Source organism: Phodopus roborovskii, unplaced genomic scaffold (genome assembly GCF_943737965.1).
Source record: "Phodopus roborovskii unplaced genomic scaffold, PHOROB, whole genome shotgun sequence".
NCBI lineage: Eukaryota > Metazoa > Chordata > Mammalia > Rodentia > Cricetidae > Phodopus > Phodopus roborovskii.
In genome coordinates, this window is record NW_026126636.1 from 8,037,285 (window position 1) to 8,062,289 (window position 25,005).

Below are 25,005 nucleotides of genomic sequence, written 5' to 3' on the forward strand. Positions count from 1 at the left end.
CTCTAGTCAGGTTGTCCTTTTCCTGCCTGGTATTGGAGCAACTATAAGCAGAAGGCTGGAGCAATTTTAGATAATAATGATCGCCACATGAACATACATTTGTGTCTTTGATGCAGGGCGGTTGGAGTTCAGTCGCTTACTGGCCTAATTGTGCTGATATTTGAATATGGCATCTGATGGGGCAGCCCTAAGTCTAGCTTGTGAGAAAGGAGGCGTGGATATTAAGCAAGATGGCGGTAGCGATGTCTATGGCCAAAATGTGGAGGCAGAGCCGGGGCCTGGGCCAGGCTGCTCTCCTGCTGCTGCGGCGGCCTGGGGCTCGGGGCTTGGCTAGATCCGTGAGTACTTGGCCCCCATGGGGTTTCTCCTGAGGAGACTTAGAGACGTAAAGTTATTCCTACAGTGTGTGGGGGTCACCGCGGGCTGTCAAGGAAGGACCAACTCAGAAAAGAAAAAGACCAGGAGACACCTTGGAGAGAAATTCAAGGGAAGGATCCCTTCAGAGGAAGAGCAAGGCAGCTCCTTGTGGGCCTCGATGGAGGGAGCAAGTCGGGCGATGAGACGGGACAGGATCAGGCCCTGCATTCCTTTATTCCTTTACTTAAAATCCAGTTGTAAAGCTAGTTGAGCAAGAAACTGATTTGACTCCTATGCCCGCCGATCAAAAGTCGAGGCAGGGAACCTTGTTTGTAGGAGATCAGTATATGTTTGTTGACGTCATGAAGGGAGACAAGAGATCGAGAAATCCAGACAGGACCCTTTGCCCTTGTTATTTTTTAAGACGGGATCTCACTGAGCAGTCCAAGACGGCCTTTAACTCACTCAGATGCCCATGTTGACATCGAACTAGACACAGTCCTGTCTCAGTCTCGCAAATACTGGGATCGCAGGTGTGAGCCACCGCACCTGGCTGTCTACTTTCCTTGAAAACACTTGAGAAAACTCAGAGTCCCTTTTGATCCATTGTTGCCGAGGGCAGAGTAACACTTCCAAAATTGATGTTGAAGTCTGGTGATGTAGCTGAGTGACAGAGTGCTTGCCTAGCATATGCTACAACCAGAATTTGACTCCTAGCCCTGTGTGCTCTGGGTATGGTGATACATTATGACACATTACTAATCCCAGCACTTGTGAAGTAGAGGCAGGAAGGTCAGGAATTTGAGGACAGTCTGAGCTACATGAGACCTTCACTCAAAAAAACCAAAAAGATTGAAAAAAAAATCGGGTCTGGTGTGTCTATGCATGCTTTTGATCCTAGCACTTAGGAGGCAGAAGCAGGTGGATCTCTGTGAGTTCGGGGCCATCCTGGTCTACAGAGTGAGTTCCACAACAGGCTCCAGAGCTACACAGAGAAAACCTGCCTCAAAACAAACAAACAAACAAACAAAACAAAACAAAACAAAAATCTTGTTGGGAAACGAAAGAAAGAAAGATTTTGTTGGTGATGCCTGGTTAGAGGGTTTAAAAGTAAAATGCCAGTGAGAACAGGTCTGGTTAAGTGATTGGGTTCTGGAGCTGGACCACATGATTTCGCTTCTCTGATCTGCCTCCTTCCAGTTGTGCAGCCTTGGGCGAGGAGCTATTTCACCTCTCTGTGCAGTGCTGATAGTGACCCCTTCAGAAGGTCGTTATGGAAATACCTGCTTGTGGAAGGGTTACAAATTGGACCCAGTACAAAAGGGCAGTGGGAATGTCGGCCTTACATCAGTGGTGAGGACAGAGACCTCAGAGATTGGGAGAGGAGACCCTCAGGGTGGGAACTGGATTGGCAATGCCTTTATGAAGCATCTCCATGTTTTATGAGGTTGGGTCTGACCTGCGTCCAGTTCTTAGGACAGAGAAGATGGACTATGTAAACAGAAGCTCAGGGTAGGGAGAGAAGGGGGTAAGCAGAGATGAACAGGGGAAGCCAGGGATGAGGTGTGGGTACCTAGCAAGGTTGTTAGCAGAGACAAGCGAGTAGAGAAAGGTTGCAGGACCAGGGTGGGGGTAGGGCAGTGTGTTATGTGCTTTTTTTTTTTTTCCCCTTGCAGTCAGATCCTTCATAGCTAATTTCAGTCCCTGAACTCATTGGCTGGGCAGGTAGGCTGGGTGGTGAGCAAAAGTGAGGTACCCAAGGAAAGGTCATTGTGGCTGATTAAGTCCGTTCTCCTGCTGGCTCAGACTTCTGCTGTGGTCTCTCTTATTTCTTCACTTATCTGAGGGGAAGTTTGGAAGAGTGGCGGGAGGGAATGGTAGTTAGCTTTCATTGGTTTGTGTATTTTAAAGGCCACCCCCCCACCACACACACCTTTTACCTTTTTGATAGTGTCTTACGTATCCCCGGCTGGCCTCCCAGCTTATTATGTAGCAGAGGATGACCTTGAACTTTGGATTTTCCTGCCTCTATCTCAGTGTTCAGATTAGAATCATTCATCACCATGTCTGGTTTTATTTGGTGTTGGGGATCAAACCCAGGGCTTACGCATGCTAGGTAGATGCTCTATCTACTGAGCTACATCCCTAGCTCCTTCCCTCTTCCCTCCCTCCCTCTTCCCTCTCTCCCTTCTACCTTTTTTTTTTTGGTGGTGGTGGTGGGGTGTGGGGAGGGATCTTGAACACCTTATCCTCCTGCTTCTACTTCTCAAATGCTGGAGTTTTGGGCATTTGCCATCACGCTTGGCTTCATATTCATATTCTCTCCCTCTTCCATTTTGAGACAGGGTTTCTCTGTGTAGCCCTGGCTGTCCTGCCCTGGAACTCGCTCTGTAGACCAGGCTGACCTCAGACTCACTCTGCCTTCCAAAATACTGGGATTAAAGGCCTTCACTTACCTATTTTTTTTAATTCACTGAGCCCAGTTAATGTTGCCATACATAAACGGTTGTAGACTCATCTGCCAGGGCGTAGTGAACCTGCCAGTGGCCTAAAGAAAAATGAGTCTTCCTTCCCGTGAAGCCAGCAACTGCTAATAGCTCTTCACCTGGGGATGGGGTCTTTAGAGCCCCTCCCCAAACCTTGCTGGAATTTTTAACTGCCTGGATAGATCTTGTACAGATCTTTTGTAAGTAAGCACAGCTGCTGTGAACTGTGCGTGCAATAGCCCTGTCATGAGGGCAGCGACCCCTCCCACCCCCCAGTTCTTACATTCTTTCTCTCCCCTCTTTCACCATGTTCCCTGAGTTTTGGAGGGGTTGGTGTTCATGTACAGCTGAGCGCTCTTAGTGACGGATTCTCAGCACTCTGAGCAGCCATGCGTCTCTTCATTAACCACTAAGCCACTGCAGTAAGAAGCTTCTGGCCGAGGTTGAGAGCTGCCCAGATCTGTGGATAGAAGCATTGACATTCAGAAGACAGTCGACGACATGAACATTTAGGAACCAACATCAGTAGGCCCTCCTCTAGTTCCCATGGTGTCCCGTGTGTTGACCGTGGTTGCAGTACCAGGTGTGGATTCCCTCCTGAGGAACGGGCCTTCCATTCAACGAAGAGCAATCTTGTCACAGATGTGCACCAGTGGGCACTAGGGGTTCAAGGCTGGAGAAAGCGATGTCTTTTCTCCCCAGGCTCCCTGCACAGACCTCCTAGCATTATGAAAAAAAAAAATCTTCATCTCTGTTGGTAGGTGTGTAAACTTGTGTGAGCCTGGAGGCTTCTTAAAATTATAAGTAGGTTTACTATGTGACTCAGCTATATTGGTGTAAAGAAAACTGAAACCATGAGATCTGCAGGTAAATGGATGGAGCCGGAAAGAGAATTATACCAAGTAAAGGCAAACACTGCAGATTCTCATATGAAGGTTCTAACTTCAGATCTTACGTGTTTAACAGGAAGTACATATGGAGGATAGGAAAGTAAAAAGGAAGCGAGGGGAGGGCGCATTTAGGGAAGGGGGACAGTAGAATGTAGCCAGAGCGGAAGTGGAGATAGGGAACACCATGTGGGGGGCAAGGGCTCAAACAGCTGTCCAGGGGTGGCGGGGAGCGAGTCGGGGCGTCGGTGAAGCAGCTACTTCAGAGCCTGTGACCTTGGCAATCCACGTGAAGAATGCAGTGAGCGCGGACAGTGTGACTTACAGCTGTGGAGGACAGGGAGGGCACTGGGAGCCAAAGGCTCCACCCAAGTGGGGGATAGGGAGAGGAGGTGCAGGGGCGGGTTAGCCAAAACTAAGTCTGCCGGAAGAACTCTTACGATGCTCCATTAGTTTGCAAGCTAATTAAAAAAAAATATTTTTCTTCTAAAGAAAGTTTAAACAGAAGTACTTCACAGTAGCAAGCAACGTTGCTCCCAGACATCAGGGGTCGTCGAGTGAATGAAAACCTAAGTGTCTGTTGGGCATGGTTGCTGTGGTCGGTCCCTTGCTGCTCTTGGCTGCCTTCTGTGACTAGATGGTTAGACCCTGTTGCCGAAGGGACCACACACTCAGTTTGGGAACACAGAAAATCTTATTTATTTATTTATTTATTTTTTTGACACTGGATCTCACCCTAGTGCAGGGCGGTCTGGAAGTCACCACCGTGTAGCCTGTGGTGGCTTTAAACTGGCGGCGTTCTCCCGCCCCAGCCTCCCAAGGGTGGGGTGGCAGGCCTGAGCTGCCATCCGTGGTTGGAAGGTGCAGTTTTATCTGGTGGAGATGGGGGGGCGGAGGTCTGGAGGAGGTGGGGAGGATGTTTGCTGTGTGTCACATCGAGGGTTGCCGGGCAGATTGATGAGGAAGTGAGACCAGGGCACCCTCACTGAGCATTATTGCTCCCTCCGCAGCTCAGGGAGAAGAGGAAGGGACGTCTCCCTGAAGGAGCCAGGCCTGGGGTGGCGCCGGTCACACACGCACACGTGCGCACGCGCACACACACGCACACACGAGAAAAAAAGGAAAAGCAAAAACCTCACACACGTACACACACACATGCACACGCGCGCGCACACGAGAAAAAAGGAAAAGCAAAAACCTCACACACACACGCACACACACACGAGAAAAAAGGAAAAGCAAAAACCTCACACACACACGCACGCACGCACACACACACGAGAAAAAAGGAAAAGCAAAAACCTCACACACGCACGCACGCACACACACACGAGAAAAAAGGAAAAGCAAAAACCTCACACACACACACACACACACACACACACACACACACACACACACACACACGGTAAAAATGTAACGTAAAAAATTAAAAATTTGGGCCTGGAGAGATGGCTCGGTGGTTGAGAGCACTGGCTGCTCTTCCAGAGGACCCAGGTTCGGTTCTCAGCACCCACATGTGGTAGCTCGCAGCTCCTGTTCCAGTGGGTTCTTCACACATACATGCAGGTGGAACACCAGTGCACATAAAATAAAAATAAGTTATTAAAAATTAAAACTGGAGTAAGGGGTGGGAGGGCCGGGGCTCTAAAACTCTGCCCTCTCCTACCCTCACTTGGCTCAGCTTGCCATCATTTATGGTCCTGCCTCAGGCAGCTGATTCTGCCTCTCCAACGATGTGTACATGCTCAGTGGGTATTGAAGGCCAAGAGGGGACAGTTCTTACCAATTTCTCTCCTGTCATGTTTAACATTTGGCCTGGAGGCCAGATGTAGCCAAGGATGGGTGTGTAATAGCTGGACATGAAACTATGAACTTAGCTTAAAATGTGATGTGATGTGTGTGTGTGTGTGTGTGTGTGTGTGTGTGTGAGACTAACTGTAGTGAATCTCTAAGTGTAAACTTTGTAGGTCACAGCACTGTGTTACAATGTTAAATGGTGGGACACCCTCCAGGGTGACTGATGTTGTAAGAAGCCTGGTGGGGTTTTCACATCATGAAGCACTTGGTGACTGACAGTTCCAGCACACTGAGTGTTAGGACCCTGCCATTAAAAATGAGGAAACTGGCCACGTGGTGGTGGCAGCGTCGGTGGTGGCGTGCGCCTTCAATCCCAGCACTCGGGAGGCAGAGGCAGGCGGATCTCTGTGAGTTTGAGGCCAGCCTGGTCTGCAGAGTGAGTTTCAGGACAGCCAGGATTGTTACACAGAGAAACCCTGTCTGGAGGGGTGGGGGGCGGTGGACTGAGGTTCAGCGATAGAAAGTCTGAGCATGGTGGCCTGGGTCCCAAAGCCTAATTGTCTTCCAGCTGCCAGGAAGGGGAGGGAGTTAATCCTGTTCCAGTCTTAGAGCCCTGCCCTGCCCCTCCCACCAGCTTCTGTCCAAGACACTTGATTCTTTTGCACGGGGTTAGTATGAGAAGAGCTGGGCTCAGGCCCCAAAGTGCCCCCCTCTCCCCGAATCTCATCCACTTTGGCCAGTTTTTTGTTTGTTTTTGAGACTGCTTCCCACTATGTAGTCCTTGGCTGGCCTCGAACTTGCCATGTAGACCACCAGACTGGCCTGAAACTCACAGAGACCTGCCTACCCATCCCTCTGCTTCCTGAGCGCTGATATTAAGGGAATACACCACCACACTCAGGTATTTTGTTTTGAGATCTCTTTAAGAAACTAATTGTTTGAGGGGATGCTGACATGTACATCCCACTGTGGAGGTCAGAGAACAACTTGTGGCAGGTTTGGGTGGCAGGAGATGATACATCTCTCTGGCTTTTGTTTTGTTTTTGGCAGAGTCTCTCCTGGTTGGCCTTGAACGTCTTACCATCCTGCCTTCACATCCTGAGTGCTGGGGTCACTGGTGTGTACCAGCAGGCTTGGCTTTTGTTTCATTTTGTTTTCAGTACTGGGGATGAACCATGGGTCAAGTGGTGTGATCAGGGTAGCTCTTCTTGTAGGGACAAAGGAGTGTAACGGTGCAGGAGTAACCCACTGGCGGTCACCATCAGGGCCCTTCAGCTTGCTTCGGCTGGCTGACCTGCTAGCTCCTTGGAGTCTACACGCTTTATGTTTCCGTTGGTAAAACCAGAGTAACACTTCCCTTAGATCATGGTGGCAAGGGCTAAAGTGGGATGTTTTGGTCTGGTTTTGAGGCAGGACAGGACCTCACATAGTGGAGGATCAGGATCGCTGTGAACCCGTGATGCTCCTACTTCATCTCGAAGGCTGGGTTACCAGTGTGGGGTGTTTCCCCAGGGTCTTGCTGTGCTGTCCTCCTTCCTACCCCTACTTCCTGAGTGTGAGAATTAAAGGTGTACAGTATGCCTGGCTTTCTGCTTTTTTTCTTTTAATGAGAGTGAGAGCGAGAAAACGAGAGAGAGAGAGAGAGAGAGAGAGAGAGCGCCCTCATCTGTAGGTGAGTGCTCATTGCCCTGCAGTTAGAGTTACAGGTGATTTGCATGCTGCCTGTGGGTGCTAGGAATTGAACTTAGGTCCTCTGGAAGAGCAGCCAGAGCTTTTTAACTTCTGGGCTCTCTCTCTCTGCAGCCCCCAAGAGGGAGGTTCTTAAGGGGCACTTACTCTGTTCCGAGCACTGAGTAAGTAGGATTTTAGAAATGGCAGCTACTGCTTTTCTCCAGGGACAGTAACTGGTTTGATGTTGACGGATTCGGAGGAAAAAGTGAAATGCCCTCTTGGGCTTTACTTTACACCTGGAGGGGCGGGGCGGGGGGGGGGGAGTGTTGCAGGCTGCAGTGTGTGTGTGTGTGTGTGTGTGTGTTTGTGTGGGCGTGCGCACGCCTGCCTATGTCCCTGAGGCCCAGAGAGCCTGATTGCTTTCCAACTTGAGCGGCTACCCTACAGGGAGATGTAGCTCTCTGCTGTGTTGGCCTCCGAGCTCAAGGCTCTGGGTGTGGATGTTTGTTTTTGGCTGTCTTCCACAGAGAGAATGTAAAGTTAGCAGGCCCACCCCAAATGATGCTCATGTTCTAAATCCCACCTTCTTTGGTCAGACAGCCCTGCACATGCCAACCGTACCACTTGTGAATTGTGTGGCTTTGGACAAGTTGCTTAGCCCCGAGAGCCTCAAATGCCACCTTGTTTGATGGAGGTGTCTGACCAGGAGTGGGGTTCAGTGGGCGCAGAATACAGTGCTTCATTGAGCACCTAGGTTCATAGGCAGCTCTTTCTCTGCTTGGTTGGCTTTGGTTTTTCAAGACAGGGTTTCTCTGTGTAGCCCAGGCTGTCCAGGAGCACTCTCTGTAGACCAGGCTGGCCTCGAACTCACAGAGATTTGCCTGCCTCTACCTCCAACTCACAGAGATTTGCCTGCCTCTACCTCCTTGAATGTTGGGATTAAAGGCGTGCACCACCACCACCACCACCACCACCACCACCACCACCACCACCACCACCACCACCCAGCTTGGTGTTTTTTTTTCTTTTGTTTTGTTTTTGTTTTGTTTTGTTTTGTTTTGTTTTTGTTTTTGTTTTTGTCCTGTAGGATTTACTTTATTTGTGTGGGTGTCTGTGAAGACTAGAAGAGAATGTGGGATCCCCTGAAGCTGGAGGTACAGGCAGTGTGAGTGAACTGATGTGGGTGCCAGGGTTCAAATCCCGTCCTGGAAGAGCAGCACGTGCTCTTAACATCCGAGCCGCGAGGCTCCAGCCCCACAGTTGGCTCCTACTGACCTGCCTGGGTCTCCGGTGTCCCAGAGTGCCAGGCCCACGGCCTCTTCGTTTGTTTGCTTGGTTTGGTATTTTCTTCTGTTTTGAGAGGGCCCTGCCTTGGAGCCCAGGCTGCCCTCGCTCTCCAGACCCTCGCGCCTCGCCCTCCTGAAGCTTGACATGACATGTCAAGCATGCTGGGCGCTGGACCCTGTTCTTCCCCCGGTCAGGTCAAAGCACTTCCTACCCTTGCCTCTCTTCCCCTGCCTGTCCAGCAGCTTTGTTTCAGTCCCCGCTTTTCAGAGACTCTGTGTGTCGCTTCATGTGGAATGGCTTGTGACACTACGTCTAAGGGCTTCGTCGGTGTATGTTATCCCCTGCCGCCCTTTAGGCAGATCGCTTCTCTTTATGGGGCATGGGTTCAGGGCAGTGGGTTCCCATCTGCCGTCATACGGTTGGACAGGGGCAGAACTGGGGTTCCAGCCAGGCAGGTTACTTGTGTCTATGATGACTTCCCTCAGCATCTTCTGTTGCCCATGCTCCCTGTGTGAGCTCCCATCCAGGCCTCGGAGCAAACACTTTGGTGGGAACAGTTATCAAACATACCTGTTAGTGGCTCGTGTTTGCCATGCCTTCCTTATGTGTCAGGCACCGGGCGGAGTCATATGTACATGTTGGCTCATGCCAACCTCATGACAGCCCATGAGACTGTTCACCAGAAGGAGAAACTAAGGCTCAGGGAATTTTTGTCATGCACTGTTCTGCCTGTGCTGTTAACCAGGGTGCTTTCGGGAACGGCCGTGAGGGTACTTGTGCAGGTGAACCAAGCTGACCAGCCCCTGTTGGGTCTCTTGTGCTTCAGGGCTTGTCCCAGGCTGAGCAGTTTGCCATTCTCTGTCACTGGCCACCAGGCCACGCCCCTCCTCCCCCCAAGAAAAGGCAAAGGAAGAATGGGATGTGGTCATCATATAACCCTTCTCTGTAGGCTTTTACCACCCATCCCATAATCCAGCATCTTCGTTACTGGCCATTTTTTGGGACTCACCGAGTTAGCATAGTGACGTCAAGGGGGCAAGGACCGCCCTCCTTCCCACAGGTTTGGAAAGGGCTGGAGAGCGTGGTCTGGGCCCCCCCCCCCCCAGGATAGGATGCACACCTGGTGTCAGATCTCTGAGTGTGTCCTGTTTGGACGCCCTTGCTCATCCTCAGTCGGCAAGCCCTGCCACTGCTAGACTACCCCTTTAGCTTTCCTCCTCTGACTGCAGCTTCTGGGCCTCTGATGGAACCACATGGCCTCCCCCATCCTGCTCTCTGAAGTTTGTTAGGACCAGAGTCTGGTATCAAACTCCTCCCTAAGGTTCGGTGGTCCCTCTCGCTCTCCCCATCCTCCCAAGGTGCCTGTCATCTCTGACCATCCTGATTTTTTACCTTTGCGGCCTTTGTGTCTTTTGGTGGGGTTGATTCGGTTTTGAGACAAGGACTCATCATGTGGGTCAGGCTGGCCTTGAACTCATTAGTCTCTTGCTTGAGCCTCCTGAGTGGCTGTCTTAGTTTGGGTTTCTATTGCTGTGAAGAGACACCCTGACCATGGCAACTCTTATAAAGGACAACATTTCATTGGTGCTGGCTTACAGTTTCAGAGGTTTAGTCCATTATCATCATGGTGGGCAGCATGACTGCACACAGGCAGACAGAGAGAGAGAGACCCAGGGCCTGGCTTGAGTACTTGAGCCCTTAAATCCCACCTCCCAGTGACACACTTCCTCCAGCAAGGCCACACCTCCTGACGCCACTTCCATAAGCATTCAAACCTGAGAATGTGGGCCATTCTCAGTTAGACCACCACAGTGGGGTTCTAGGCATGTGTCATCTAACTTATTTGTTTCGATAGTCTACTGTGTCCCAGGATAGCTTGAAACTAACTGTATTGGGGAGGGTGACCTTGAAGGGACCCTATCCTCTGTACCGCTAGAGTGCTGAGATTATAGGACCTGCCAGCATGACGCCTTGCTGGGGTGCTAGAGATCTAACCTAGGCCTTTGTACCTGCTAAATAACTACTCAGCCGCATGAACTACATCTGAAGCCCTGCTTTCGTTTTCTGTTTTTTTTTTTTTTTTTTGTTTTTGTTTTTTTCTTGAGATAGTGTCTTGTTATGTGGTCCAGGCTAGCTTTGAACTCATGATCCTCCTGCCTCAGCCTTGCGAACACTCAGGTTCTGGACATGCTCTGTCATGCCTGTCTTTCTTTGCTTCTGAGATAGCTCTCCTCGTCTAAGCCAGGCTGGTCTTAAGGTTGCCGCCATCTCCCTCCCTCCACCACCTCTAGCACTGGCATTAGCCACACCACCACGCCATGCTCTCCTCCCCCTCCTCCCCCTCCTCCCCCTCCTCCCCCTCCTCCAGCACGGGTTATGCCCAGGCCTTCACGAACCCCCGTGTAAATCACCCTAGGGACTTTGCACACTGCCCTGTGCCGCCTTTTAGACATGAGAAAAGTATTTGCAGAGAGCCACCCCGTCAGCTCAGAAAGTGGAGCCCAGGTCTGTCTGACTCAAGAGCCGCTGAATTCAGCCAACCAACGGCTCATTCACCCATGTGTTGGGTAATTACTGTGGAGTGCTTATTGTGCAAGCCTACTTGGACACCTCCCCTGCCTTGTGGGGTGTGTGGGAGACAGGCGCAGAACAAAGGAACCTTCCAGGTAGGTATCACGGTCCTGCTGTGCCTGGAGCTCAGGGCAAGGAGAGGCTGCTCGCTTCCTCCTTGCATTGCACGAAAGGACAAGTCTGCTGGCCCTTTTCAGGTGCCAGCCTGAACCTGCCCTGCCGTTGGGAGTGATAATTTCCTCACAGCCACAAATGTTGATAATATACCCAGGAAACTTGCTGCCCGCTGGAACCCCGGCGCCTTGGCCACCACAATTAAAAGGAGGGAGGGGACACACGCGAGGTGGAGCTTGTGGGGAACCCACTGTTTCTGTGGCTTCCCAAGATTGGAAGCCACACTGCTGACCTGAGAGGAAGCCTGGCCGCCGTGGGGTGAAAAGACGCACACGTGGGAACTGGACAAGCTGTGGCAGTTGGGGCTGGGGCCCTGGGGTTGGAATCAGCCCCACCAGGTCAGACGTCCAGGTGTGATGCGCAGTTTTAGACTTGTGGCCTGGCGCAGGCTGTTTTACCTCCCTAAACCTGTTAGCTCATCTCTTCGCTGGTAGTGGCGTGGAATCTTCACTGATGCCCCGAGGAAGCAAAGCTCAGCCTGGCCCCTGCTCATTAATCACCTCCTGTCCTGAGCATTTGGGCTTCCTGGTGGCTTTGCCAGCCACGCTTTCTCTGATGGCAGCCTCTTGAGGTTCTGCTCCGCTGTGGCACAGTGGCCCAGAAAGGTTTAGTTAGCAACAAGCTACCATTGTTGGAAGATGGCAACCTTTATCTCTTCCTCGTCCTCCTCCTTGCCCTGAGGTCGGCTTTTTTCTGTGGGTTTTCAGTAAGAGAAGATAGTGTGGGAAGACATGTTGGCCCTGGACAGGTGGGCCTCTCTGTCACCCAGCGTGTCCTGGAATAGTCCTCTGCCCCACCCCGGTAGCCTCTTCTGGACTGGGCGCTTACATCTTCCCTCCTTCATGGACATGGAGGGGAGAGGCCCTCCAGGAAGTCTGAGGGCAGATGGCTGAAGCTCCTGTGTTGATGAGAGAAGTTTGAGTCTGGCTTTTGCTGTGGCCAGTGTTTTCTGTCAGGTGGCCCTTTCCTGGAACTTAGCATTAGGGCAGTCCCGGAGGAGGCAGGAAGACTTGTCCCTTCCTATGTAACTTCAGTGAGCAGTCCAAATATTTGGGTTATTTTTTGTCTTGTTTCCCATTGTGAAACGGGAGTCTTCCGTGGCCCAGGTTGGCCCCAGTCAGGTGATATTCCCACCAACTACCTCCCAGGCTTGCAACTCATCCCAAATCAAACCCAGGGCTTTATGTGCACTAGGCAAGCACTCTATCTAGTGGGCCACATCTCTAGCCCTATTTATTTTTTATTTTTTGAGACGGGGTCTCATGTCGCCAGGCTGGTCTTGAACTTGCTATGTAGCTAAAGGTGCTTTTGAACTCTTGATTCTCCTATCTCCACTTCCCAGGTGCTGGGATTAGAGGTTGAGCTACCAAGTCCAACTTGATTATTGGTAGAGTGATGCCGCTCTGTAGCTTAAGCTGGCCTTGATCTTGTGGCATCTTCTCTCCACACCCCGGTACAGGTATTATGAATGTGCACCAGCTTTTCGCTTTATATCTGTGGTGGGGTTTCCTGTGTCCCAGGGTTGTCCTGGAACTCAGCATCTTCATGCCTCAGCTTCCTGCATGCTGTGATTATAGGCAGGGCTGCTGTGCCTGATCCCACATTCAGTTTATGTATAAAAGGTAGAACACTCAAGAGCAAAGAGAAACGTCTGGAAACCAGACCTCCCCACTGCCCGTGTAGCCCTGGCTGTCCTGGAACTCACTCTGTAGACCAGGCTGGTCTCAGACTCACAGAGATCCACCTGCCTCTGCCTCTGCCTCCTGAGTGCTGGGATTAAAGGTGTGCACAGATTTTCAGGGAGAGGAACTTACGCAGTTTTTTATGATCTGAGAGGTGTGATGTCCCTACAGGACTCCTGGCTACTCTGAGACCACTGCAGGTTTCCACAGAGGACATGTGTCAGCCCTCACTTTCTTGGTTTTGCAGATTCTGTAACTCTTGGCCTAGCTGCTCATTACTCTATGGGTCTTGAGTTTTTTTGTTTTTGGATTTTTGAGACAGGGTTTCTGTGTGGCTGTCGTGGAACTCTGTAGACCAGGGTGGTCTTGAACACAGAGATCCACCCACCTCTGCCTCTTTAGTGCTGGGATTAAAGGCGTGCACTACCGCCTTGGAACTCAGTTTTTATGTCAACCCCCCCTCCCCTGTTTGGCATGCCTTTCCCTTCTAGGCTGCAAGGACAGATGCCTGCTGTTCCTAGAGCTCTGCACAGGGCTGGGAGGGAAGCAGGTGCTCAAATATTTGTTGACTGGACCAGTTTGGCTTTAGCACAGGAGCAGCCCTGGCAGAGGCAGGGCACCGATGCATGTGATGTACTTTGTCAGGTGAGAGCAGGGAAGGGCAGAGATATGGTAGGATTCATAGAAGGTAATGTCTTTAAACTATAATCCCAGTACCACCCCCGGGCTGAGGCAAGAGGATCACGAGGGTGTGGCCAGGCGGGGCTTTCAGATGCCCTTTGTGGCATTATATAAGCATGCTTCCCTTCCTTCCTTCTTAACTTCTTTCTTCTTTGGTTTTCCAAGATGGTTTCTCTGTGTTGTCCTGGCTAACCTAGAACTCATACTATAGACCAGGATGGCCCAAAAGCAGAGATCCACGTGCCTCTGTTTTCCAAGTGCTGGGATTAAAGGTGGCCGCCACCACCATTCAGCTGAGACACCACATTGTTAAATAGAATAGCAGGCATTGTGGATATGTCTATAATGCCCGTGTTTGGGAGGCTGAGGCAGGGTGACCAAGAGTTCAAGGTTAGCCTGAGCTACACAGGAATACCCTGTCTCAAATGCACATGCACGCGTGCACACACACACACACACTCTCTCTCTCTCTCTCTCACACACACACACACCCCAAAAAACAAAACTGGGCCTGGCTTACATAGCAACAATCTGTCTTTAAAAGAGGCAATCCCAGCCAGGCGGTGGTGCAAGCTTCTAATCCCAGCATTCAGGAGGCAGAGACAGGTGGGCCTTTGAGTTCAAGGACAGCCTGATGTACAGAATGAGTTCAGGACAGGCAGGGCTGTGCAAAGAAACCCTACCTCAAAAAACAACGAACCAACAACAAACTGGGTATAGAATCACACATGTGCAGTCCCAGCCCCCTGTGGAGGTGAGAGGGTTAGGGCTTCAAGGCTAGCCTCGGAGAGAAGCAAGTCTGAGACTAACCTGGGCTCCTCACCTGCCATTGTGCCAGCCACCAGGGAGGGCTGAGACCACTTCAACTGCCCCTGACCGAGGCTCTTCTCTGATTCTCTACTCAGCACCCCAGCAGGCAGCAGCAGCAGTTCCCATCCCTGGATGACAAGCCCCAGTTCCCAGGGGCCTCGGCGGAGTTCGTAGACAAGCTTGAGTTCATCCAACCCAATGTCATCTCTGGCATCCCCATCTACCGCGTCATGGACCGCCAGGGCCAGATCATCAACCCCAGTGAAGACCCCCAGGTAGGCCACTCCCCGCTCCCGGGCCCCCATGCCCAGGTCCCTTGCCCCACCCCTCTGGTCCCAACTTAACCCACATGTCTGCCTCTGCCTGCAGCTGCCTCAGGAGGAGGTACTGAAGTTGTACAGGAGCATGACGCTGCTCAACACCATGGACCGAATCCTGTATGAGTCTCAGCGGCAGGTACGTGGGGGACAGGCTGGAGCAGGGTGGGGTCACCGCAGGGGTCCTGTGCCTGCATACAAGGAATGCACCAGGGAGGGGTGGTATGGGGACCCTTCCAGGTACCCGGAGAGTTGGTGGCGTTCTCCTGGGGTGCTGGAAGAATGTGCGAAGGGACCCTAAAAGTCCCTGCCATGTGCACAGCTGAGAGAAGGCCACAAGTGACCAGGCAGGACTCCTCTTCGTCCTGTCTCCACACTGCGTGTTAGCTGGGTACAGAGCTCAGAATCCTTGACCTGCTCCGGGTCCCTCCACTGGCTCTACAAATAATTAAGCGAACTCCTGAAAAAGCCAGGCATGGTGATACATGCCTGTAATCCCAGTCAGTGTTCGGGAGGCTGAGGCGGTAGGATGGCCTCGAGTTCCAGGCCAGCCCAAACTACAAAGTGAGACACTGTCTCAAAGTTGCCCCTCCACGCCACCCGATAAATCAGTGTGGGAGAGCTGGCGTTCTAACCCGCAGTGTTGGATGGGAAGGAATTAGCTATCTAGCTCAGAAGGAGCTTACCTAATGTATACAGTACAGCCTGTGTTCGCGGATTTTGCTTAGGCGCGAGGGACAGAACTCCCCACTCCAAAGGGACGCTTAAGAAACAAAATCAAAAGCAGTACTTAGCAGGAGGCTGGTTTGTCCTCTTGGATAAAAGAAGCTAGGGATGGGGGCTTGGAACTCATGGAGTGGCAGCCGAGTGGCAGAGCCTGTCCCGTCTCCTCCTTCCATTGCTCTGCTGTTCTGTGCAGCGTTGGCCTCTTCCTTCATGGTGTCCTTGTGATTCTCACAATCCAGACAGCTGCGGGAGTCGCATTCCAGGCAGCAACGTAGAAACATGGTGGGAGGCCGAACGCGGCCCAGCCCATCTCTCCTCGCTCATGCCTTCACAGAACTTTCTCGGGCATCCCCCTAATAACGTGTGCGCACAGGTCCTCAGCCCTTCCTGGTTGCCCGGGAGACTGGCACTAGCCCTTTCATCTGGGGAGCTCCTGTCTATGGCGGAATGGGAGGCAGGGAGGACTCTGGGTAGACAGACTCCTCCACACGCTGAACTCGACAGCCCTGCGGGGGCCCCCCACATCCAGTACCCGCCCACCCGTTTGGCGCCAGAAAGTCAATTAACTTTTAATTGGCTCCCCACTTAGAGAAAAGCCCCCTTCATCACTTTCCTGGGCAGCTGGCTGGCCAGGTTGCAGAAGCAATTCTGAGCTCCACAGGGGTGGGGTCCTGAGGGGCAATGAGGAAGAGCGCGTCCACATGATCCTGGGTGATCTCAATTTCATCATACGCCAGGGGTTCCCCAGCTCTCCAGCCAGACTTCCATCTTGGCGCCCTAGACCTACTTGGCATCATCTTTGCTCATATCCCACAGCAGACAGCCTGTCCAAACTTGACCTGCGTCCTTTCCTCCTCTAACTTCTCAGGGTTGGGCGCTGCCGGTCACCCTTCTTACCCTACCCTGGCTCCTGTCTCATAGCAGCTCCGGGCACAGCATTGTTGGAAGCCCACATCTGTCCCTCTGCTGCATTTTGTTCTGACACAATGGTGTTTGTTCTGTGCCTGTTGCCTCGGGCTCACACCGTGGCTACCATAGGTCCAGGCATCGTGCGTGGCCCTGAGCAAGGCACAAAGAAGGTGGGGTGGGGTTGAGGGCGCCAGCAGTAGTCTCCCTTAGCCTGAAAAGCAGATTCCATTAAAGCTTCGGGTTTAAACGGTCCCTGACCAACCACCTCTGGCTGGCAAGGGAGGCTGGGAACCCAGTGTTTTCCAGGTCTAGGCTAGAGAGGCTAAGGTAGCTGCCCCTGGGTGGGGTCTCTTAGCACCACTAACTTGACTTCTGAGGGCCCACCCGTCTGTCCGTTCCCTTGTCTCCCCAGCTCGCAGCCAGGCTGCCAGTCCCCCACTCCCGGCTCACTGCTGTGTCCCCCCCCCCCCCCCCCGCAGAGCTTCCTGAGCGATTCCAAGACTGGACTGTGGCTGCAGCACCCCTGCAGAGTGTCCTAGAGGGCAGTCCAGGCCTGTGTCCCCATCTCCCTCTGTCCTGGCCCATGTCTTTCCTTGCCCTTTTGTCTAACCCGTCTTCCCTGCCTGGCTCTGCCCGCTGCAGCAGGCTCTCGCCACACCTGGCCATGCCTGTGCCCTCCTTCAGGCTCTTGTCACTCAGCCCTCACTGTCCACTCAGTTTCTTCTGGAGGCAGGACTTCCTGTAGTCCAGCCCAGCACACTATGGCTGATCCTTACAAGTTAGGCAGGGGGCTGGGTGTGGTGGCACACCCCTTTAATTGCAGCACCCGGGAAGGAGAGGCAGGCAGATCTCTGTGAGTTCAAGGTCAGCTTGGAGTACATTGTGAGTTCAAGATGGAGAGACCCTGTCTCAGAAAACCAAGCAGCAAACAAACCAAAAAATGAGGCAGGGCTCTGTGTCAAGGACTGCCTTAACCAAGCCCGGGCCTCTGGCCCCTTCACCCCCAGGGCCGGATCTCCTTCTACATGACCAACTATGGTGAGGAGGGGACACACGTGGGGAGTGCCGCCGCCCTGGACCGTACAGACCTGGTGTTTGGCCAGTACCGGGAGGCAGGTATGTCTGCTGGTAGTTTGAGCCCCACAGCTCGCTTCCCTGAGGGCTCTTACAGGAGCCCAGGCGCCAGCGTCACAAGCGGGGCAGGTGAAGTGTCAGTTCGGAGAGGCAGTCCTCCCCCCAGAGCCCGAAGTGTCGGGAGCATCTCTTGCAGAGAAGGGTAACTCACTAACTAGTCTTCCCTGAGCCACCAGGTCCCCATCTCCAAAGTGGCAATGAGGAGGCACCTGAAGTGAAGGTCTGCTAGAAGCCTGGCTGAGGGCATGTCACACTCTGGACACCTGCCTACCCAGAGCAGGATGGTTGTGGACACTCCTGAGGGGCTGTGTTCCCTGGGAGGCAGGGTTAGTGGGAGGCTCCTGAGTGCAGTGGATCTTGTTTTTGGCAAGAGAGGTGGATACAGAGTGAAAGGAAGGAGCAGAGCATAAGGCTGGAGCGTGTTTGGGAGGTAGGGATGTGCCTGGCAGTATATAGAGACTACCTAGACTCCCAATGGTGAGGGCTGAGTTAAAGGCTTGCTGAGCCCGGAGATGGGGATACTTGGGGTCCTGCAAGGAAGCTGCCCCTGGTGGTACCAACCAGGCAAATCTTGAGCCTGGTAGGCCTGCCACACCTTGGGCCAGTTGCTTGGCCATGCTGTCCTGTTTATAAGGAGGTGGCAGCTCCAGCTGGCCGCTGTGAAGAGCCTGTTGTAGGCTGCACACTTGGAGTTCGGGGCCCTTGTTATTGGAGCCGTTCCCAGGGACAGCTTTTCAGAAGTGGAGTAGCCAGGATGACTTTCCAGAGGCCTCTTCGGATAAGCTGGGCATCCAGTCTAGAGCTGGGCCAGTCCCTCCTGTACTGGGTTGGGTCATCCAGCCTATGACTTGGCATCATGAGCAAGGAAAGCCAAGTTTCCAAGGCCCCCTGGGACCTGTAAGCTCTTGTGTATGTGTGGGGAGGAGAATTCAGGGAGAGGAGTAAGGCCACCCATCTCCTACTTCACAGCTCACCAGGAGGTGGAGAAGCCCGGCATGGTAGCATGCGCTAGCAATCCCAGGCCTCAGAAGGCTGAGGTGGGGAGACTGCAGTTTGAGGCCACCCTGGGCCACATAGCAAGAACCTATCCTTAAAAACAGCAGACCCAAAAACAGCCAGCTGTGATGCGGGGAGATGAGAGGCGGCCCTCACTGATTTCCAGGCGGCCGCGTCCCGACTGCATTGGAGCTTTGTCTTGTCCCCTTGCTGCAGAGCATAGGCACTCGGGAGCCAGGGCTGGTCCCCAATTGGGAGGCTTGTGGAGGTCCCTTTCCCAGCCAGTGAGGCAGTTGTCCTTGCTGATTGTGAAAGCCAGGCAGGCAAGCAGCAGGGACAGAGTGAGGTCCCTGGGCCCAGGCCATCTGCCTCCTATGGGGTGGGGCCCAGTGAGTCCTCGTCATTGAAGTCTGACCCAGCGACAGCCTTCTCTGTTTGTCTCCCTGGCTGCCCTCCCATGACCATACGGGACATTGCCAGCTGGGGTGACGACAGGGCGTGGTATTGGTCAGGACTGTGAGGCAGTAGCAGGTGCTGAGGCAAAGCAGTAGGTGCCGTGGGACCCGCGGTCCCTGGCACAGGTCAGATCCACCTGGGTGCTGTATGCAGCAGAGGCTGTGGGCTTTGCTTGTGTTTGGTGGCGATGGAGATGGAGCAGGGCCTCACACACACTGGGCAGGCACTTTACCGATGAGCCCCACCCAAGTCTGGGGCTCTATATGGACTCTGCCTTCTCACCCCTGCTTGGTTATTCTCACGAGAGGCCCAGAGCTGGTGTCTGTGGGTTCATGGACCAGTCTCAGGTGCATTTGCTCTTCTGCCAGGGCTCCTCCTCCATCATTGTCTATGCGGGGTAGCCAGACCTTCGCCAATTTACAGTGCCCATTCAGTGACGGGCAGATGACCCTGAAGGCCAGGCATGGCGGCGCGTGTGGAAGCAGAGGCAGGAGGATTGCCACAGATTCAAGGCCAGCCTGGGCTGCATAGAGAGTCCAACCAGCTGGGTGCACACCTTTAATCCCAGCATTTGGGAGATCGAGACAGGCAGATTTCTGTGAAGCCAGCCTGATCTACATAGTGAGTTCCAGGACAGCCAGGGCAACATAGTGCAGCCAGTCTCAAAAACAACCAAGCTGCTTTCCTCTGTTTTGAGACAAAGTTTCACTATGTAGCCATGGCTGGTCTGGAACTGGGTCTGTAGACCAGGTCGGCTTTGAACTCTCAGAGGTCCCCCTGCCTCTGCTTCCCAAGTGGCGTGAGCCACCATGCTCCATTAACTTTTCATAAGAACAGCTCTGCTGTGAAGGGTTAGGAAAGGCACCTGACAGTTCCTTCTGTGAGAGCTCAGGCTCTGGGGACGACAAGACATCATAGCCCACAGGTGTGGGTGTGAGTTGGGGCCCCTTTCAGTGATGTTGAGAGAGTCCCAGCTTGTCCTGAAGCAACCACAGACCCCTCAGTCTTAGCTAGGGTTTCTGTTGCTGTGAAGACACGCTATGAGCACAGGAACTCTTATAAAGGAAAACATTTAATTGGGCTGGCTTACATTTTCAGAGGTTTAGTCCCTTGTCATGGTGGGCAGCATGGAGGCATTCAGACAGACACGGTGCTAGCTACACCTGGATATGCAGACAGTAGGAAGTGGACTGAGTCGCTAGATGTGGCTTGAGCATATATGTGACCTCAAAGCCCGCCCCCACAGTGACACACTTTCTCCAACAAGGCCACACCTCCTCCAACAAAGCCACACTTCCTAATAGTGCCTCTCCCTTTGTGGCCATTTTCTTTCAAACCACCACAGCTCCAGTCCTCTGACTTAGCGGACAGGGCCCTTTGATGGTGATCTGGGGTCCAGCCCGGCTTTTATTTGAAGAAGGGTTTTCTGTGCATAGATAGCCTTTTCATGTCTGTGCAGGTGTGACGTGGTGGCCTGTACTTAAAGGAGATGTATTAGTTCAAGGGACAAATCTCACAGCATCTCATTGGGAAAAAAGTCTTGGGCTGGGGCTGTGTCAGTGGTAGAATATTTTCTGGCATGCCTCCTGTGATGGTTCCATGTCCTGCAGTGTAAACAAGAAGGAGAAGGGAGGGGCTAACAGCCCCTCCCTCAGTGTTGTGGCCCGTGCGCCCGTGGATGGCACCTTGGAACTGTGAGCAGAGGGCAGCACACAGGGATTCACTGAGTTATCTTTGTCTTAAGATATTTATTGAGACAGCGTCTCAATGTGTAGACCAGGCTGGCCTCAAACTCACAGAGATCCGCCTGCCTCTGCCTCCTGAGCGCTGGGACTAAAGGTGTGCGCCCCACACCTGACCAGTGATTTACTTAAGAAAAGGAAAACAGCATGAATTCAGAAGCAGGGTCAGGGCTTCCCAGAAAGAGTTGGAGGTGGGGATCAGGGTGAGCAGTTGGAGGCCTGGGCATGACATGAATGCATTGTACTGAATGTATGAAGTCCCCAAATAAATCGTTTTAAAGCCACACAAAATGATGATCTGATGGATTTTCTCCCACTGACCATGTGCCCTGAAGGCTGACACCAGGTTCTTACAAAGAAAGACCCTGAGCTGCGTGGTGGCAGTGGTGGCGGCGGGCATGCCTTCAACCCCAGCACTCACTCAGGAGGCAGAGGCAGGTGGATCTCTGTGAGTTCAAGGCCAGCCTGGTCTACAGAGCGAGTTCCAGGACAGCCAGAACTGTTACACAGAGAAACGCTGTCTTGAAAAACCAAAACAGACAAACAAACAAAAACCCCAAACCGAAAGAAGGAAAAGAAAGACCTTGTCTGCCATTTTCTATGCTGTGCAACCCTGTCTTGTGCAAAGTTCAGTTCTACCCATTCAAAGACGAGCGTCAGGAGATAACCAACATTACCAAACCACTCACCCCTCCAAGAGGAATTATCTGGGCCAAACCTAAGTCTCTCCTGAGATAGGCACGTGAGCCCGAGTTTACCTACCTGCCACAATCTGGTTCTTAGTTATTGTTTATTTGTTTAATTCAAGACCCCATCCTGCTACATATCCCAGGCCTACCCCCGGCTTGCAATCCTCCTGTCTCTGCTTCCGGGTGCTGGCTGGGCTCACAGGCTGCCCTTGCACACTGAAGGTCTAGGTAGGTCTGCCACCCCTCCGGTGCACTGCTGACAAGGCTCACAGCTGCCTCCCCCTCCCAGGTGTACTCATGTACCGGGACTACCCTCTGGAACTGTTCATGGCCCAGTGCTACGGCAACGTGAATGACCCAGGCAAGGGGCGCCAGATGCCTGTTCACTATGGCTGCAGGGAGCGCCACTTTGTCACCATCTCCTCTCCATTGGCCACGCAGATCCCTCAGGGTAAGGACACGTGCTTCGTGCATGCGATTCCTATAACACACCTCTGTGTGTCAGGCCCAGCCTACTAGTTGGAAGCTGGCTACTGTTAGAGCCTGGCCTGTGTCCAGGGCTCTCAAGGGACCGCTCAGAGGAGGGCTCCACGGTACCCATCTCATGCAGCAGCCCTGAGTGATCACAGCCACACTGGACTTCCCAGGTCCCGGCTCTTCCCTCTGCTCCTCCTCCTCTTCTCCATGCCTGCAGGACCAGGCACTGTCTGATGACACTGGCAGTTACTGTGGTGGTAAATGCTATCGTGGATTACTATCGCTGTTACAAAGAACAGGAAACTGAGGGCGAAGAAGGAAGTGACTTACTGGGGTCTTGTGGAGGGAGGGTAGGAACTCACTCGTGGGTTCTTGTGACTACAGAGCCCAAGTTCTACCCTGCCCTGGCTAGCCTTGGTTCTCAGAGCCAGAGCATGCTGTAGGTGACCTGAGACCCCTGGCTGCCAGGATGCCGGGCCTGTGCCCACGCAACACACAGACCAAGGATTAGCCCTCCTGTGCCCCCCCCCCCCCGGGCCCAGAGTCTGATGGGAGATGTATGTCACAGCAGCTGTGTGGCTTGTGAGTCTGCGGAGAGGTGGATGACAGAGCTCTCTCTGAGCTGGCCTTGGCCTCGCCTTCCATTGTGGCACCGTAGAGCCCCTCAGTCAGCAGACGTGTGGAATGGCCACTGTGTACCCGGCGTGGCCTTGGCTTTCTGGCCCTGTTGATACTGATGTTGGGTTGGGGGAGAACTGTAGGAAAGAATGAAGAGCAGTGTCTACAGTGCGTCATGCAGGTGATGGGAAAGCCAGGCAGGGCAGTGTCTGTAACAGGTCAGGGCGCCACGTGGTTTAACTAGAAGCAGTGTGGAAGGGGGCTCTGTGGGCACCCTGCGGCAGTCGTGTGTTTAGTTATGACGGACTAAGGGTGTGTGTGTGGCTGGGGTACAGAGCACGTGGGGCCTAGTGGCCTTTGCGTATTGCAGAGACCTGAGAGGCCAGAGTTAGGAAGGGGTCTGCCAGGCTCCCTTGGATGACAGATGAAGGAAGGGGCAGTGGGCTACTCAGTAACTAGGGTACGAAGTGCTGGTGGCTTGGCCTTGGTTGGAGAAGGTCCAGATCTGGCTGCCCTTTGAAGATGGTGTAGATGTGAGCATGGCAGACGGGAGTCAGGGGCGATGCACATTTTGCCCCGAGCAAATGGAAGGATGGTATTGTAGTCAGCTGAGAGGTAGAAGGCTGTGATAGGCATGCCTTTGGTACTCTCTCTATGTGTGTGTGTGTGTGTGTGTGTGTGTATTCCTATTCATGCCCTTCGTGCATGTTTCCATGCAGCGGTGGGGGCAGCCTATGCTGCTAAGCGGGCCAATGCCAACCGGATCGTGATCTGTTACTTTGGCGAGGGGGCAGCCAGTGAAGGGGATGCCCATGCCGGCTTCAACTTTGCTGCCACCCTGGAGTGTCCTATCATCTTCTTCTGCCGGAACAATGGCTATGCCATCTCCACACCAACCTCTGAGCAGTACCGTGGGGACGGCATCGGTAAGGGCCTGCTCCCACCCGCTCTCTTCCCTGTTCTCTCCCCATGGTGTCTGACCGGGTGAGGGCACAGGAGGCAGTGAGTGGGAATGCTTCGTCCCCTCCCTTCCCCCCTTCTCCCCGAGGCCTGACTGGTACCCTCTCTGTCCCTGCAGCGGCTCGGGGCCCTGGGTATGGCATCCTGTCAATCCGTGTGGACGGCAACGATGTGTTTGCAGTGTATAATGCCACCAAGGAGGCCCGGCGGCGGGCTGTGGCTGAGAACCAGCCCTTCCTCATTGAGGCTATGACCTACAGGTGCCCGTCTCCCTTCCGTCACTGCGGCCACAGCTCTGGCCAGCCCTGCCAGGGCCCCCAAACATGGCACCGTCACCCCAAATCGCAGTCCCTCTCCGCTTGATGTCATTCCTCTGCCTTTTTCTGGCCCCACCCCCCGCTGAACCACATCTCCTCCCCTGAGCAGGATTGGGCACCACAGCACCAGTGACGACAGCTCGGCATACCGTTCAGTGGATGAGGTCAACTACTGGGACAAGCAGGACCACCCCATCTCCAGGCTGAGGCAGTACCTGCTGGGCCAGGGCTGGTGGGATGAGGAGCAGGAGAAGGCCTGGCGGAAGCAGTCACGGAAGAAGGTGAGGGCCCCTTGAAGTCGCCGCTGCACCTGCCCCCCCCCCCCCCCCCGTGTGTGCTCCCCTGGCTCCTGCACAGGCAGAACTCTGGGAGGATGGGAGTGCAGGGCCTGGGTGCTCGCACTGAGTGCCCATGAGTGGCCCCTGGAGCCAAGCTGCCTGGACAATACGGCCTCAGTGAGTCTTCAGAGTGGAGCCCAGAGCAGGTCGTGGGAAGTAGGTGTGGCCAACTGGGCGGTGGCTGGAGCTGGCGTCCATCCTTGGTGGACTAAGGGCAGGCTGCTGTGGCCTTAGGCTGCACTGTGGGCACTGGCTTAGCCCTGACGCCATCGCCCTGAGGAGTCCTTCCCTTCTCTGCGCCCTGAGCCTCTACTCCTGCTCCCTACCCTGTCCAGCTGCTCAGCGCAGGGCCAGGTCCCTGCAGGCCAGAGCTGGGGATCTGGAGTGTTGGCTAATCCCAGGCTGAGGCCTCGAAGGGGAGGGGAGGGGAAGAGGACGGCCACTTCTTACCACCGTTTCCCCCAGGTGATGGAGGCCTTTGAACAGGCTGAGCGGAAGCTAAAGCCCAACCCGAACCTGCTCTTCTCTGACGTGTATCAGGAGATGCCAGCGCAGCTCCGAAGGCAGCAGGAGTCGCTGGCGCGGCATCTTCAGACCTATGGGGAGCACTACCCCCTGGACCACTTTGACAAGTGAGGCTCTAGCCACCCTGGGGTGGTCCTGCTCTGAGTGGAGCAGGGTGCTCCACTAGTCAGCTCTGCTCACAGGCTCAGTGGCCAGGGCGGCTCCCGCTCTCCATTCCTGCTCTTCCAGGCTGTCTGACTGTGGCACAGTGTTTGCAGCTTTGCTGAGGCACGGTCACCCTCTTCACCTGTTACAGTGCCTTTCAGGGGTGGGACCCAGGCCAGGGGAGCAGGTGCCCTGGATCTGCCCGGAGCCCGAGCTGGTCAGTAGTGAATAAACTGGGGCTCTGTCTTTGA

At 53.6% G+C, this 25,005-nt stretch overlaps 1 protein-coding gene across 1 annotated transcript; it reads left to right on the forward strand.

Annotated features, from left to right (window-relative positions):
• Positions 1-145: 145 nt before the first annotated feature.
• Bckdha (branched chain keto acid dehydrogenase E1 subunit alpha) lies at positions 146-25,005 on the forward strand. The gene is made up of 9 exons (XM_051207511.1): positions 146-338; positions 14,502-14,681; positions 14,776-14,862; positions 17,366-17,474; positions 21,665-21,826; positions 23,190-23,396; positions 23,549-23,690; positions 23,857-24,028; positions 24,551-25,005. Exons 1-9 carry the CDS (start codon positions 231-233, stop codon positions 24,719-24,721), a joined length of 1,338 nt encoding a protein of 445 aa, XP_051063468.1. The 5' UTR covers positions 146-230; the 3' UTR covers positions 24,722-25,005.

Bases quoted from the DNA above. Each gene is read 5' to 3' on its own strand.
- Bckdha (XM_051207511.1), top strand. From the start codon at position 231: ATGGCGGTAGCGATGTCTATGGCCAAAATGTGGAGGCAGAGCCGGGGC. The intron at 14,863-17,365 runs GTACGTGGGGGA...CTTCACCCCCAG, and splicing joins TGTATGAGTCTCAGCGGCAG to GGCCGGATCTCCTTCTACAT. The intron at 17,475-21,664 runs GTATGTCTGCTG...TCCCCCTCCCAG, and splicing joins TGGCCAGTACCGGGAGGCAG to GTGTACTCATGTACCGGGAC.